We start from the raw sequence: 17,282 nt of genomic DNA on the forward strand, positions 1-17,282 counted from the left end.
GCGGAGTACCCGGCCTTCTTGGAGTCCCTGGGAGGGGTACTAGACAGTGCACCAACCGGGGACTCCGTTGTTCTCCTGGGGGACTTCAACGCCCATGTGGGTAACGACAGTGACACTTGGAGGGGCGTGATTGGGAAGAACGGCCTCCCTGATCTGAACCCGAGCGGTGTTTTGTTATTGGACTTCTGTGCTAGTCACAGTTTGTCCATAACAAACACCATGTTTGAGCACAAGGGTGTCCATCGGTGCACGTGGGACCAGGACACTCTAGGTCGGAGGTCGATGATCGACTTTGTTGTCGTGTCATCTGACCTCCGACTGCGTGTCTTGGACACTCGGGTGAAGAGAGGGGCTGAGCTGTCAACTGATCACCACCTGGTGGTGAGTTGGATCCGCTGGCGGAGGAAGAAGCCGGACAGACCTGGCAGACCCAAGCGTATTGTAAGGGTCTGTCGGGAATGCCTGGCAGAGCCCTCTGTTAGAGGGGTCTTCAACTCACACCTCCGGGAGAACTTCTCGCTGATCCCGGGGGAGGTTGGAGACATTGACTCTGAGTGGGCCATGTTCTCCACCTCTATTGTCAATGCGGCCGCTCGTAGCTGTGGTCGTAAGGTCTGTGGTGCTTGTCGCGGCAGCTATCCCCGAACCTGGTGGTGGACACCGGAAGTAAGGGATGCCGTCAAGCTGAAGAAGGAGTCCTATCGAGCCTTGTTGGCTCGTGGGACTCCTGAAGCAGCTGATGAGTACCGGCGGGCCAAGCGTGCCGCGGCTCGGGCAGTCACAGAGGCAAAAACTCAGGGTTGGGAGGAGTTCGGGGAGGCCATGGAGGATGACTATCGGACGGCCTCAAAGAGATTCTGGCAAACCGTCCGACGCCTCAGGAGGGGGAAGCAGTGCTTCACCAACACTGTTTACAGTGCGGGTGGAGAGCTGCTGACTTCGACTGGGGATGTTGTCGGGCGGTGGAAGGAATACTCTGGATAAGAGTGGTCCCTCTGTATAAGAAGGGGGAAAGGAGGGTGTGTTCCAATTACAGGGGAATCACACTCCTCAGCCTTCCCGGTAAGGTTTATTCCAGGGTAATGGAGAGGAGAATCCGACCGATAGTCGAACCTCGGATTCAGGAGGAGCAGTGTGGTTTTAGTCCCGGTCGTGGAACACTGGACCAGCTCTATACTCTCCATCGGGTCCTCGAGGGCTCATGAGAATTTGCCCAACCAGTCCACATGTGTTTTGTGGATTTGGAGAAGGCATTCGACCGTGTCCCTCGTGGTGTCCTTTGGGGGGTGCTCTGGGAGTATGGGGTCCGGGGCTCTTTGCTAAGGGCTGTCCGGTCCCTGTATGACCGGAGCAGGAGCTGTGTTCATTGCCGGCAGTAAGTCAGACCTGTTCCCGGTGCATGTTGGACTCCGCCAGGGCTGCACTTTGTCACCGGTTCTGTTCATTATATTTATGGACAGAATTTCTAGGCTCAGCCAGGGGCTGGAGGGGGCCTGGTTTGGGAACCACAGGATTTCATCTCTGCTATTTGCAGATGATGTTGTCCTGATGCTTCTTCGAATCAGGACCTGCAGCAGGCACTGGGGCGGTTTGCAGCCGAGTGTGAAGTGGCTGGGATGAGAATCAGCTCCTCCAAATCCGAGGCCATAGTTCTCGACCGGAAAAAGGTGGTTTGCTCTCTCCGGGTGGGTGGTGAGTCTCTGCCCCAAGTGGAGGAGTTCAAGTATCTCGGGGTCTTGTTCACGAGTGAGGGAAGGATGGAGCGTGAGATTGACAGGCGGATTGGTGCAGCGTCTGCAGTGATGTGGTCGCTGTATCGGTCCGTTGTGGTGAAGAAGGAGCTGAGCCCAAAGGCGAAGCTCTCGATTTACCGTCAATCTACGTTCCTACCCTCACCTATGGTCATGAGCTCTGGGTAATGACCGAAAGGACAAGATCGCGGATACAAGCGGCTGAAATGGGCTGGGCGCACCCTTAGGGATAGGGTGAGGAGCTCAGTCACATGGGAGGAGCTCGGAGTAGAGCCGCTGCTCCTACATGTTGAGAGGAACCAGCTGAGGTGGCTCGGGCATCTGCTCAGGATGCCTCCTGGACGCCTCCCTAGGGAGGTGTTCTGGGCATGTCCCACCGGGAGGAGGCCCCGGGGAAGACTCAGGACACGCTGGAAGGACTATGTCTCTTTGGCCTGGGAACGCCTTGGGATCCCACCGAAGGAGCTGGAGGACGTGTCTGGGGTGAGGGAAGTTTGGGAGTCCCTGCTTAGACTGCTGCCCCCACGACCCGGCCCCGGATAAGAAGAAGAAAATGGATGGATGGAACTTGTGTAACTGAGATTGGTCTGTTGGTTTTAACGCATTAGAGGCTTGAATACTTGAATGAAAATGTCTGTTTTTACCCATCACCTATCCCCGCCCACTTCCCTTTACACTAACGCTATTTACATTTGCATTACGAATTAAACTCCAGCTCCAGACATAAAAAAATAGCTTCAAAAATAATAATATACATGAAAATCCACTGGTTACTACGGTGACACGGAGAATTCTGAGCTTTAGAGATAAGAACTAAAAAGTCACTAAAGAATGTGTGGAACAACATTATGTCATGACTTAAACCTCACGCGAGTCCATTTTGTGTAATCCAGAACCTTTAACTGATGGATTGTCGTTGTTGTTTTGCAGTAGTCTGGCTGAACGCAGAGGCTCGAGGATGGAGCTGAGGAGAGCGTCCTTCTACAGCACCATGGACCTCGCCCCTCAGCTGGAGCACTACGCCAGCTCTCTGCCCCGACAGCAGACACGCAGCCGGCCCAGTCTGGAGGCCCTGCGGAAGGCCTACGAGGTAACGCCCCGGAGACGAGTGTCAGGGTGGCGTCCCGGTCTGTTTATAATGTTTACACTTTACTCTTTTTGTGCGAGGAACTAGGGTGAGCACATTTGGGACATTCGGTGTAAATAAAACCGTGAAAAAAGCTCGTAATGTTGCCCATCGTGATCTAAACGACTTCTGTTTGTGCGTTTTTTTGACTTATACTCGTTTTCAAGCACGGTTTTCTGTATTTTCGCTAAATAGAGATCAAAAATAGGGACATTTCTTGTATAAAACCAGGACAAATCAGTGGTTTTGGATAAATCTGCTGGGACAAGGGACACAGACTCAAAACGATCTCCCTTCGAGGAACATGTCTAAAGAGATTGCAGGCGTTTAACCCGTTAGCGTCAGATGCTATCGCCGCCCATAGACTCGCGGTTGCGGACTTTCCATTACCGTATCTTCGCGACCGATTGTGCTATCATGTAAATTCAAACGGCGTCTCAAAGCAGAGGCATTTGGCTCTTTAAATATGTTACTTATTTTACCAAAGACAAACTCAGAAGCTGCAGAACTTCAGATATTCTTTAGTAAACATTCGAAAAATATGACCTATGGCAAAATCAATGTCTTAGCTGCATAAACGCCTGACTTTTTTTTATAAGAAGAGCTGTATAAACCTAACCCTAAGTATAATCTGCATAATCTCTTATCTAAATGTTGATTATTGTTCAAATATGTAATTTAAAGTGTTTCTGAGCTGTCCAGATAGTTTTTTTCTTTATTTGCGTGCATAAAAGTTACTCAAAAGTACATTCGTTTTTATATTTTTCTTCTACTTAAACTGGTATCACACATTAATTTGACGCATCAATGGAAAAATAAGGATGGATTTGTAAAATAGAGGTAGTTGTGTGAAAAAGGGCAAAAGTACAGGCTGATACTTCATTTAACGTGATTTTTATGGCTAAAAGAAGAAAAAAAAGGTCGACTCACTGAAAAACTGTTGGCTAACGCTAGCTAGCTTGTGACTGTTATGTTATTTGAGTGGGACTTGTTTGTCTTCCTCCCTTCCTTCCTTCCTTCCTTCCTTCCTTCTTTTTTCCTTCCATCCTTCCTTCCTTTCCTTCTTTCCTTCCTTCCTCCCTTGCTTTCTTTCATTCTTCCTTCCTTCTCCTTCCCTTTCTTTCTTTCTTTCTTTCTTTCCTTTCTTCCTCCTTCGTTCCTCCCTCTCTTTTCTTCCTTCTTTCTTCCTTCCTTCCTTTTTTCCTTCCTCCCTTCCTCCCTCACTCCCTCCCTTTCTTTCTTTCTTTCTTTCTTTCTTTCTTTCTTGCTTTCCTTCCTCCTTTGTTCCTCCCTCCCTCTCTTTCCTTCCTTCTTTCCTTCTTTCTGTCCTTCCTTCCTCCCTTCCTTTCTTCCATTCTTCCTTCCTTCTTTCTTCCTCCCTCCCTCCCTTCCTTCCTCCCTCCCTTCCTTCCTCCTTCGTTCCTCCCTCTCTTTCCTTCCTTCCTTCCTTCCTCCCTTTCTTCCTCCATTTCTTCCTTCCTTCCTTTCTTCCTCCATTTCTTCCTTCCTTCCTTCCTTCCTTCCTCCCTTTCTTCCTCCTTTCCTGCCTTCCTTCCTTCCTTCCTTTAAACAAAGCTCAGATTAAAGTCTCTCAGAGCTTCAGACAGAGCAGTGCCTCTGGTTAGCTTCACCTCGCTGAAGGAGATTATTGAGGACACGAGCTGCAAAGTATCACCAGCGCAGAGGTGTTTATGTTTAACACACAAACAAACCTGCAGATTTAGTCTGAGTCTCAAACAGAAAACACTCCATTCCACCTTGTGATGTCATCGTGTGGTAATACAGGAAGTGCTTAATCTGTGTTTTTAATGATTCTTAAGTAGAATCACGTGGATACTTTTAGTTCTGGAATTGCCAATCTGTGCTAAACTAAAAGTAAAAGGTGGATGTTAACTTGAAACCTACCACTTGATGACATCACAAGGTGGAACGGAGCGTTTTGAGAGCCACTTTTGCGTAATACAGGACTTTTAAGGCGTTTTAAAGGTTTACAACTAACAAAACTTGTACTTCTGTTCGTATTTGAGGACGGAGAGCTGGGGATAGAGGCTGCGGGGTCCCAGGTGGAGGTGGACAGTTTACCTCCACCTCCAGATGAAGAGGCAGCAGACGGTCCCAAAGAAAAGGCCCCGGTGCGATTCGGGTGGATCATCGGAGTCATGGTGAGCAGATATGAGTCACAGGACAGCGTTTGTGTATCTGTTTCCATAGCGATCTGTTTAAATGGTTTATTTTTTATCTCTATGGTTGAAAAAATAATAAAAATTCGTGTTGACGTGTTGTTTGTGGGCGTAGGTCCGGTGCATGCTGAACATCTGGGGGGTCATCTTGTTTCTGCGTTTGTCCTGGATCACGTCCCAGGCAGGAATCTGTGAGTACAAACGACCGCAAGACACGTTTAAAGGTTTTATGTGGAGTTTTAACCCTGTTCTAACGCGGTTTACAGTCAAAAACATGCCTCAAGTTGCACTAAGTTTCGTTTAGTGTTTGGTTATTCCTTCAGTCTGTGCCGTCAAATCAAAAGAACTTTATTTATTAAGTCTAATTTCAATAAACACAGTGTCCACTAGAGGGCATCTGGTGCTAGTACACTCCAGGACACTAGAGGGCAGCCTGACCATCCTGGAGAGTGCATTTGTCCTTCACTGTGGTTCTTCTCCAGGTTTATCGTTTGTTTTTTTTGTTTGTTTTTTGTTTACATTTTTGAGTTTTTCCGTTGCAGAGAAGGCGTCTGAGCACAGGGGGCGCTCTGGGACAGTTTTTCGTTTGTTTGTTTTCTATAAATGTTGGTTTTCTGTCTGTTATTGACCTGTGTCTGTTTTCTGACTTTCGTTGGTTAAATCCTGATTCTGTTCAGTTCAGAGACGAGACAAAATAAAAATAAACTGAACTGAACTGAAGCTCCTCTGTGTTTTTAAATCTACGGCTGAAAATACAATTGCACTTTTCTTTCAGTGTCTTTACAATTGCAGTTTTTTCTTTCTTTCCTTCCTTCCTTCCCTCCTTCCTTCCTTTGTTTGTTTGTTTCTTTATTTCTTCACTTCCTTCCTTTGTTCCTTCTTTCCTTCCTTCCTTCCTTCCTGCCTTCCTCCCTCCCTTTCCTTTCTTTCTTTCTTTCTTCCCTTCCTTCCGTCCTTCATTCCTTCTTTCTTTCCTTCCTTCCTGCCTCCCTCCCTTTCCTTCCTTCCTTTTTTCTTTCTTCCCTTCCTTCCATCCTTTGTTCCTTCCTGCCTGCCTTCCTCCCTCCCTTTCCTTCTTTCCTTCCTTCCTTCCTGCCTCCCTCCCTTTCCTTCCTTTTTTTCTTTCTTTTTTCTTTCTTCCCTTCCTTCCGTCCTTTCTTTCTTTCTTTCTTTCTTCCTTCCTTCCTTACTTCCTTCTTTCCTCCCTCCCTCCCTCCCTCCCTTCCTTCCTTCCTTCCTTCCTTACTTCCTCCCTCCCTTTCCTTCCTTCCTTCTTTCCTTCCGTCCTTCCATCCTTCCTTCTTTCTTTCCATCCTTCCTCCCTTCCTTCCTTCCTTCCTTCCTTCCTTCCTCCCTTTCTTCCTTTCCTTCCTTCCTTCCTTCCTTCCTTCTTTCCTTCCTGCCTTCTTTCCTTCCTTCCTCCCTCCCTTTCCTTCCTTTTTTCTTTCTTTTTTCTTTCTTCCCTTCCTTCCTTCCGTCCTTTCTTTCTTTCTTCCTTCCTTCCTTCCTTCCTTCTTTCCTTCCGTCCTTCCTTCCATCCTTTCCTTCCTTCCTTCCTTCCTCCCTCCCTTCCTCCGTTACTTCCTTCTTTCCTTCCTTCCTTCTTGCCTTCCTCCCTCCCTTCCTTCCTTACTTCCTTCCTCCCTCCCTCCCTCCCTCCCTCCCTCCCTCCCTCCCTTCCTTCCTTCCCCCATGCTTTCTTCCTTCCTTACTTCCTCCCTCCCTTTCCTTCCTTCCTTCCTTCTTTCCTTCCATCCTCCCGTCCTTCCTTACTTCCTTCTTTCTTTCCATCCTTCCTTCCTTCCTTCCTCCCTTTCCTTCCTTACTTCCTTCTTTCCTTCTTTCCTCCCTTCCTTCCTTCCTTTCTTCCTCCCTCCCTTCTTTCCTTACTTCCTTCCATCCTTCCTTCCTTCTTTCCTCCCTTCCTCCCTTCCTCCCTCCCTTTCCTTTCTTCCTTTCTTTCCTTCCTTCCTTCTTTATTTCTCAGGATCATGTCCAAATTCTTGAATGTGCCAAAATAAAAGTTGTTCCACATTTATCTGTTGTTTCTTTGTGCGACTCAGTGACGTCACATTCAACACGTTTCATGATAAAAGTTCATCACTGAGTCAATAAATTAAATGTCCCATGTCCCGTGTGTGTCCTACAGCTAAAATGGACAGTTTAAATGTCCCATGTGTGTCCTACAGCTAAAATGGACAGTTTAAATGTCCCGTGTCCCGTGTGTCCTACAGCTAAAATGGACAGTTTAAATGTCCCATGTGTGTCCTACAGCTAAAATGGACAGTTTAAATGTCCCGTGTCCCGTGTGTCCTACAGCTAAAATGGACAGTTTAAATGTCCCATGTCCCGTGTGTGCCCTACAGCTCTAAAATGTTTAAATGTCTGGTGAAATGATTGACATGTACAGATGTTTCAGAGTCTGGAGCTGATTCTCTTTTGACTTGAGGATTTTTTCGTACATGTTTTGATTTATCGTTTGTTTTCTGACGGACTGAGTTGTGCGTCTTTACAAACACATTAAACACATGTTGTTGTGTCCAGTGCTGATGTGGGTCATCATCCTCATGTCTTCTGCCGTAACCACGATAACGGCTCTGTCCGTCTCCGCCATCGCCACCAACGGGAGGGTCGTCTCCGGTCAGTGAGCGTTTTATACAAATAACAAACCCAACTGTACTTTTGATTTTTTGTGTGTTTTGTTTACATATTTATGTTTTTCACCTCAAACCCCCTGGTCTTTAACTGAAAATGAACCCACGGGATTGTTTTTTCCTTCCTTTCTGTGTTTCTTTCATTCGTTCATTCGTTCCTTCTTTCTTTCCTTCCTCCTTCCCTTCCTTCCTTCTTTCTTTCCTTCCTGTTTCTTTCATTCATTCGTTCCTTCCTTCCTTCGTTTCTTTTGTTCCTTCCTTCTTCCTTCCTTTCTTCCTTCCTTCCTTCCTTCTTTCCTTCCTTCTTTCCATTCTTCCTCTGTTTCTTTCATTCATTTGTTCCTTCCTTCTTCCTTCTTTATTTCTTTCTTTTTTTCTTTCCTTCTTCCTTCCTCCTTCCCTCCCTTCCTATTATTATTATTATTATCATCATTATTATTATTATTATTATTATCATTATTATTATTATTATTACCGTATTTTCCGGAGTATAAGTGGCTTTACAGTTTAAGGTACTACTGTAGCCGCAGCTGCCCTGGGACAGACTGACAGAAGTGAGCAGGGGCGGAGCCAGACATTTGTACTTGGAGGAGTAAAAGTACGCTGCTGGAAAAGTATAATTTCTTTCAAAAGTTACTCAAGTCAACGTAACTGAGTATCGTATTTTCTAGACTATACGTCACTCTGGAGTATAAGTCGCACCAGCTAAAAAATGCATAATAATGAAGGAAAAGCATATATTTATTTTTATTTTTTTATTATTTTACGGTTATTATTTTGCATTATTATTATTATTATTATTATTATTATTATTATTATTATTATTATTATTATTATTAGTAGTAGTAGTAGTAGTAGTAGTAGTAGTAGTAGTAGTAGTAGTAGTAGTACCATATTTTCAAGAATATAAGTCACATTTTTTGGGGAAATTTATTTTACAAAATCCGAGAGACAGAACTGAACACGTGTCTGGTTTGTTTACGTCAGATATTAACAGTTAATCAGATAAATAAAGCCGTATATTTTTGTGTTTTTTTTCTTTTAGGCGGGGCGTACTTCATGATCTCTCGTTCCCTCGGTCCTGAGATCGGAGGACCCATCGGGATGGTCTTCTCCTTCGCCAACGCTTTGGCCTGTGCCCTCAACACCGTGGGGTTTGCAGAGGTGGTCCGAGATCTGCTCAAGGTACCGCCGCCCCCCATACTGCATCTATGTCTATGGGAAAATGTTCAGCGGTTACCATGGTGACGCGACATTCGGTGAAACAAAAAGGTTTAAGAGTCTGAAAACTCAAGGGGAAATATAAAATGAATTTAAACAGAACATGAACCATCCAAATGATCATTGGTCCTGTTTGAGTGTTAGGTGAGAGTGGCTAATGCTAATGCTAATGCTAGTGCTAGTGCTAGCTTGACTGTAATGTTATTTGAGAGGGACATGTTTACCAGCACAAATCAGCTCACATTTTGTTGTTCCAGTCAGGTCAGAATGTGTTTCATTAAACTCTTATGGTTCGTACATGTCCATGTCCAAACTGTGTCAAAAACGAAAGTGAAACTAATTAACGCCTTTAAAGATGTTATATTACACAAACATATTGACGCTTTAAGTCATGTAATAATGTTGTTCCCTCCTCAAAAACAGACCTGGAGTTGTGTTTTGTTTCATTCACACATGTTTGAGTCGCACTTTATTATTCGTCTGTTACATCTCCAAAGCTCAAAATGATCTGTTCCCCCTTGTGATGTCATCAAGTGGTAGTTTCCAAGTTAACTGCTAACGTTTACCTTTAGTTCAGTAGTAGATTGGGCAATTCCCGGGGCTGAAATGATCCAAATGATTCTAGAAATGAAGGTGTGTGGAGTTTAAAAACACACTGATGACATCACAAGGTGGAACAGAGAGTTTTCAGTTTGAGGAAACAACATTTTAACACAGATCAGAAAATAGTGTAATATGGGCTTTTATTCTTCTCTCCCTTCCTCCCTCCATCTATCCCTCCCTTCTTTCTTTATTCCCTCCTTCCTTCTTTCTTTTTTCACTCCTTCCTTTGTTCTTTCTTTCCTTCCTTCTTTCACTCCTTCCTTCGCTCGTTCTTTCTTTCCTTCCTTCTTTTTTCTTTCTTTCTTTGTTTCTTTCCTTCCTTCTTTCTTTTTCCCTCCTTCCATCCTTTGTTCTTTCCTTCTTTCTTTCTTTCTTTCTTCCCTCCTTCCATCCTTCGTTCTTTCCTTCTTTTCTCCTTTCTTTCTTCCCTCCTTCCTCCTCCTATAATACCCCCTCTTTGTACTTCCCTTGAGTACTTCATGTGTTGTATTATAATACCCCCTCTTTGTACTTCCCTTGTGTACTTCATGTGTTGTATTATAATACTCCCTCTTTGTACTTCCCTTGAGTACTTCATGTGTTGTATTATAATACTCCCTCTTTGTACTTCCCTTGAGTACTTCATGTGTTGTATTATAATACTCCCTCTTTGTACTTCCCTTGTGTACTTCATGTGTTGTATCATAATACTCCCTCTTTGTACTACCCCTGAGTACTTCATGTGTTGTATTATAATACTCCCTCTTTGTACTACCCCTGAGTACTTCATGTGTTGTATTATAATACTCCCTCTTTGTACTACCCCTGAGTACTTCATGTGTTGTATTATAATACTCCCTCTTTGTACTTCCCCTGAGTACTTCATGTGTTGTATTATAATACTCCCTCTTTGTACTTCCCCTGAGTACTTCATGTGTTGTATTATAATACTCCCTCTTTGTACTTCCCTTGTGTACTTCATGTGTTGTATCATAATACTCCCTCTTTGTACTACCCCTGAGTACTTCATGTGTTGTATTATAATACTCCCTCTTTGTACTACCCCTGAGTACTTCATGTGTTGTATTATAATACTCCCTCTTTGTACTACCCCTGAGTACTTCATGTGTTGTATTATAATACTCCCTCTTTGTACTTCCCCTGAGTACTTCATGTGTTGTATTATAATACTCCCTCTTTGTACTTCCCCTGAGTACTTCATGTGTTGTATTATAATACTCCCTCTTTGTACTTCCCTTGAGTACTTCATGTGTTGTATTATAATACTCCCTCTTTGTACTTCCCTTGAGTACTTCATGTGTTGTATTATAATACTCCCTCTTTGTACTTCCCTTGTGTACTTCATGTGTTGTATCATAATACTCCCTCTTTGTACTACCCCTGAGTACTTCATGTGTTGTATTATAATACTCCCTCTTTGTACTACCCCTGAGTACTTCATGTGTTGTATTATAATACTCCCTCTTTGTACTACCCCTGAGTACTTCATGTGTTGTATTATAATACTCCCTCTTTGTACTTCCCCTGAGTACTTCATGTGTTGTATTATAATACTCCCTCTTTGTACTTCCCCTGAGTACTTCATGTGTTGTATTATAATACTCCCTCTTTGTACTTCCCTTGTGTACTTCATGTGTTGTATCATAATACTCCCTCTTTGTACTACCCCTGAGTACTTCATGTGTTGTATTATAATACTCCCTCTTTGTACTACCCCTGAGTACTTCATGTGTTGTATTATAATACTCCCTCTTTGTACTACCCCTGAGTACTTCATGTGTTGTATTATAATACTCCCTCTTTGTACTTCCCCTGAGTACTTCATGTGTTGTATTATAATACTCCCTCTTTGTACTTCCCCTGAGTACTTCATGTGTTGTATTATAATACTCCCTCTTTGTACTTCCCTTGTGTACTTCATGTGTTGTATCATAATACTCCCTCTTTGTACTACCCCTGAGTACTTCATGTGTTGTATTATAATACTCCCTCTTTGTACTTCCCTTGAGTACTTCATGTGTTGTATTATAATACTCCCTCTTTGTACTACCCCTGAGTACTTCATGTGTTGTATTATAATACTCCCTCTTTGTACTTCCCCTGAGTACTTCATGTGTTGTATTATAATACTCCCTCTTTGTACTTCCCCTGAGTACTTCATGTGTTGTATTATAATACTCCCTCTTTGTACTTCCCCTGAGTACTTCATGTGTTGTATTATAATACTCCCTCTTTGTACTTCCCCTGAGTACTTCATGTGTTGTATTCTGTTGTGTTTTTGCAGGACTTTGACTCACAGATGGTGGACGATGTTAACGACGTTCGTATCATCGGGATCCTCACGGTCACGACTCTTCTGCTCATCTCTCTGGCTGGAATGGAGTGGGAGTCTAAGGTAAGGACTGTTCACTTTAAAGTACAAACTCCTCTCTAAAACCTCAAATCACTCAGTTCCACCCGATGATGTCATGAGGTGGAACCAGGAAGTTGTTCACCTTATCATTAACTCCTCAGATTACATTCACTTTACAAACTAGAGCTGTTGGAGTTTTTTTTACGTCGCACTTTTCCAGATGCTCAAAGTCGTTTTACAATTTAAGGTGAGGTACTACTGTAGCCACAGCTGCCCTGGGACAGACTGACAGAAGTGAACAGGGCCGGCTCCAGGCATTTTTGGTCGGGGCAGCTAAGGGGGAGGGGCTAAAGTCGTGTCAATGTGGGAGAGTTTTAACAATGGCGCCCCCACACCTCAAGAACATGTTTGTTTCACTATAAATTAAATCAAACTATAAATTTAAATATAGTTGGCGCCGTCTTATTTATAAATATGCACGTGGATTTCTTTATTTTATTGTAGTCTCATTTTGAAAACTCTGTGGTGGTTCATTTAAACATTTTTAGTTGAAATTAAATGTGCTATGAAAGTGCGGTAAAAATGTTTGAGGGAGTTATTCAACATTTTTTATGTTAAATTGATTAAAGTGACTAAAGTTTTATTGTTTATGCTCAGAAAAATAATATGAAAAGTCTTTGTGTTTGTTTTAATAAAAAACAAAAACACAGATTTTGTTAATATCTAGTAACAGCTTCAGTTTAACCCATATTCCTTCTTAACCTCAGAGGTGGTAGAGCATGTACTCAGGTAATGTACTAAGGTAACGTTACTTCAAAATAATGTTACTCAATAAGAAGTAAAAAAGTACAAACACACAAATGAGACAAACAAAATCACATCTGAGCTGCTAGAAACACAAAAGTTCAAATCATTTCACATTGTTGACATAAGTTTTTGTCACTTTAGATTTACTCACAGTGAGAAGAGGAACCGCAGCTTTTACTCGAGTAAGAGTACTGATACTTCAATAAAAACCTTACTCATGTCGGTGTAAAAGTATGCAGCTGGAAATGTACAGTTTCTTTCAAAAGTCAAGTAAATGCAGTGGAGTACCATATTTTCTAGACTATACGTCCCTCTGGAGTATAAGTCGCGCCGGAGTATAAGTCGCGCCGGAATTAAGTCGCGCCGGAGTATAAGTCGCGCTGAACTTAAGTCGCGCTGGAGTATAAGTCGCGCTGAACTTAAGTCGCGCTGGAGTATAAGTCGCGCTGGAGTATAAGTCGCGCTGGAGTATAAGTCGTTCTGGAGTATAAGTCGTTCTGGAGTATAAGTCGCAGTACCATTTACACCATTTACACTGACGTCTTCTCCTCTTTTTTTCTCTTCATCTTAGACCCAGATTTTATTCTTCATTGTTTTGCTGGTGTCGTTTGCAAACTACTTCGTGGGCACGTTCATCCCTGCGCCCAAAGAAAAACAAGCCGTGGGAATCTTCAGTTATCAATGTTTGTAACTGACATAAACGAATATTCGACTTAAACGCTGTAAACGTGTAGAGTCATTTTGTTTTGTTTTTGTTTTGTTTTTTTCAGCGGACATCTTTCTGACAAACCTGATGCCAGACTGGAGAGGACCACAGGGCAACTTCTTCCAAATGTTTGCCATTTTTTTCCCATCAGCCACTGGGATTCTGTCTGGAGTCAACATCTGTGGAGATCTGAAGGTAAAACTCACTCCAAAAATCCAAAAATGATTATTATTTAAAGAGGAGATATTATGGAAAATGGTGTTATGACGTCCCTTCATCAAAAACATGTCTAAAGAGGATTTAGATGTCATCCATGCATGTTTGAGTAATCTAGCGATCTCTCCCGGGCCCTATTCGAACCCTCCTTATCATTAGCTGTAAAATTCTGTACGAGGCTCCGCCCACAAGCCTACATCACCCACGCTCCCACACGAAAATCCTCCATAAATATACAAAAACATGAGACAAAACTGTACACAGCAACTTGACAAATTATCATTAGTGGAATGTGCTGATTGTGTTGTGGTAGTGCTCTGAAGGGGGAGTGACTTAGCATAGAGAGTAAAGGGAGGGGAGACTCAGAGCATCAAAAACGAAAGTGAAGCGAACATAGCATTTTCAAAGCAATTAAACGTAACTCGTTTAGATATCTAGATTTGTTATGCGTGAGCAGTTAATACCCCACAGAAGTAAATACCTCCTCTTTAATACCCCATAGAAGTAAATACTCCTCTTTAATACCCTGTAGAAGTAAATACCTCCTCTTTAATACCCCACAGAAGTAAATACCTCCTCTTTAATACCCCATAGAAGTAAATACCTCCTCTTTAATACCCCATAGAAGTAAATACCTCCTCTTTAATACCCCATAGAAGTGAAATACCTCCTCTCTAATACCCCATAGAAGTAAATACCTCCTCTTTAATACCCCATAGAAGTAAATACCTCCTCTTTAATACCCCATAGAAGTGAAATACCTGCTCTCTAATACCCCATAGAAGTAAATACCTCCTCTTTAATACCCCATAGAAGTAAAATACTCCTCTTTAATGCCCTATAGAAGTAAAATACTCCTCTTTAATACCCCATAGAAGTCAAATACCTCCTCTTTAATACCCCATAGAAGTGAAATACCTCCTCTCTAATACCCCATAGAAGTAAATACCTCCTCTTTAATACCCCATAGAAGTAAATACCTCCTCTTTAATACCCCATAGAAGTAAATACCTCCTCTTTAATACCCCATAGAAGTAAATACCTCCTCTTTAATACCCCATAGAAGTGAAATACCTCCTCTCTAATACCCCATAGAAGTAAATACCTCCTCTTTAATACCCCATAGAAGTAAAATACTCCTCTTTAATACCCCATAGAAGTAAATACCTCCTCTTTAATACCCCATAGAAGTAAATACCTCCTCTTTAATACCCCATAGAAGTAAAATACTCCTCTTTAATACCCCACAGAAGTAAAATACCTCCTCTTTAATACCCCATAGAAGTAAAATACCTCCTCTTTAATACCCCATAGAAGTACAATACTGCCTCTTTAATACCCCATAGAAGTAAAATACTCCTCTTTAATGCCCTATAGAAGTAAAATACTGCCTCTTTAATACCCCATAGAAGTAAAATACTCCTCTTTAATGCCCTATAGAAGTAAAATACTCCTCTTTAATACCCCATAGAAGTCAAATACCTCCTCTTTAATACCCCATAGAAGTGAAATACCTCCTCTCTAATACCCCATAGAAGTAAATACCTCCTCTTTAATACCCCATAGAAGTAAATACCTCCTCTTTAATACCCCATAGAAGTAAATACCTCCTCTTTAATACCCCATAGAAGTAAATACCTCCTCTTTAATACCCCATAGAAGTAAATACCTCCTCTTTAATACCCCATAGAAGTGAAATACCTCCTCTCTAATACCCCATAGAAGTAAATACCTCCTCTTTAATACCCCATAGAAGTAAAATACTCCTCTTTAATACCCCATAGAAGTAAATACCTCCTCTTTAATACCCCATAGAAGTAAATACCTCCTCTTTAATACCCCATAGAAGTAAAATACTCCTCTTTAATACCCCACAGAAGTAAAATACCTCCTCTTTAATACCCCATAGAAGTAAAATACCTCCTCTTTAATACCCCATAGAAGTACAATACTGCCTCTTTAATACCCCATAGAAGTAAAATACTCCTCTTTAATGCCCTATAGAAGTAAAATACTGCCTCTTTAATACCCCATAGAAGTAAAATACTCCTCTTTAATACCCCACAGAAGTAAAATACCTCCTCTTTAATACCCCATAGAAGTAAAATACCTCCTCTTTAATACCCCATAGAAGTACAATACTGCCTCTTTAATACCCCATAGAAGTAAAATACTCCTCTTTAATGCCCTATAGAAGTAAAATACTGCCTCTTTAATACCCCATAGAAGTAAAATACTCCTCTTTAATACCCCAAAGAAGTGAAATACCTTGCAATATGGCTGACCTGACCTGAACATTATATTGCCTTAGTTAAATCAACAAAAAAAAACCAAAAAAAAACCCAAAAAACCCAAAAAAACCCTGACAGTGACTTCTCTTGAGGAAACCTTAGGGGGCGCTCTGTTGCTTTCATTCTCATTCTCTCTGAGGTATTTTCCACATAAAACTCTGTCCACTGCCTGATCTTTAAATATTTATTCATTTCACTGTGACTCAGCAAAAACCTCATAGTGATACAATAGCACAGGAAGTAGTGACGCTAACAGTGAGGCTGGGAAGGGGGCGCTGTTGTCCTATTCGCCCTGCCAAATGAATAAGTGTAATGTTTATTGAATATGTTTTGTGTTCTTTTTGTGTTCTTCTATAGGATCCTATGTCTGCCATCCCCAAAGGGACGCTAATGGCCATCTTCTGGACCACGTTCAGTTATCTGGCCATTGCTCTGACCGCTGGTGAGGCACAGTGATTTCTCTCAGTGTTATTGCCGTATTGTCCAGAGTATAAGTCGCACTGAAGTATAAGTCGCACCGGAGCATAAGTCGCACCAGACAAAAAAAGAAAAAAGAAAAAGAAACAACAACAAAAAAAAAATTCACATATAAATTGCGTCTGAGTATAAGTCACGCCGGAGTATAAGTCGCACAGGAGTATAAGTCGCACCAAAGTATAAGTTGCAACAGCCAAAAAAAGAAAAAGAAAGAAAGAAAAAAGCATATATTTTACATATAAATCGCGTCTGAGTATAAGTCGCGCCGGAGTATAAATCGTGCCGGAGTATAAGTCGCGCCGAAGTATAAGTCGCGCCGAAGTATAAGTCGCGCCGGAGTATAAGTTGCACCAGCCAAAAAAAGAAAAAGAAAGAAAGAAAAAAGCATATATTTTACATATAAATCGCGCCGGAGTATAAATTGCGGCGGATTATAAGTCGCGCCGGAGTATAAGTCGCACCAGCCAAAAAAAAAAGAAAAAGAAAGAAAAAAAATCATGTATTTCACATAAAAGTCACACTCCCGGCCAAACTATGAAAAAAAGTGTGATTTATAGTTAAACGATAGTTATGTTTTGCTAAATACTTGTCACCAAAGTCTCAGTAAATAGTAGTAAATAAACACAAATACATAAGTACATAACACTGAGTTGTGTAGTTCTGCGTATGTGACGTGTTTGTGTGCAGAGAGATACAAAAATACACGTTTGTTTCATCAATATTTTACACAGTGGTGGAACGTAACAAAGTAAAAGTAGTACTGTACCGTGTTTAAGTAAGTACATTTCACAGTGGATACTTTTTACTTTTACTTCACCACATTTGAGAGCAGTATCTGTACTTTCTACTCCAGGACATTTTTAACTATTTAAGTATTTGTTATTATTGTTTGTTTTA

General features: G+C 42.0%; 1 protein-coding gene across 1 annotated transcript in view; it reads left to right on the top strand.

Annotated features, from left to right (window-relative positions):
- slc12a10.1 (solute carrier family 12 member 10, tandem duplicate 1) overlaps positions 1 to 17,282 on the top strand; it is a 37,244-nt gene that overhangs the window by 3,098 nt on the left and 16,864 nt on the right. The window contains exons 3-11 of the mRNA XM_033983645.2: positions 2,682 to 2,841; positions 4,905 to 5,039; positions 5,173 to 5,248; positions 7,602 to 7,697; positions 8,757 to 8,896; positions 11,820 to 11,930; positions 13,267 to 13,378; positions 13,466 to 13,596; positions 16,266 to 16,350. Of these exons, the coding sequence (XP_033839536.1) occupies positions 2,682 to 2,841; positions 4,905 to 5,039; positions 5,173 to 5,248; positions 7,602 to 7,697; positions 8,757 to 8,896; positions 11,820 to 11,930; positions 13,267 to 13,378; positions 13,466 to 13,596; positions 16,266 to 16,350 (1,046 nt within the window). The remainder of the gene's footprint in view (positions 1 to 2,681; positions 2,842 to 4,904; positions 5,040 to 5,172; positions 5,249 to 7,601; positions 7,698 to 8,756; positions 8,897 to 11,819; positions 11,931 to 13,266; positions 13,379 to 13,465; positions 13,597 to 16,265; positions 16,351 to 17,282) is intronic.

This window comes from Periophthalmus magnuspinnatus, chromosome 18, assembly GCF_009829125.3.
Source record: "Periophthalmus magnuspinnatus isolate fPerMag1 chromosome 18, fPerMag1.2.pri, whole genome shotgun sequence".
NCBI classification, from domain to species: Eukaryota; Metazoa; Chordata; class Actinopteri; order Gobiiformes; family Gobiidae; genus Periophthalmus; species Periophthalmus magnuspinnatus.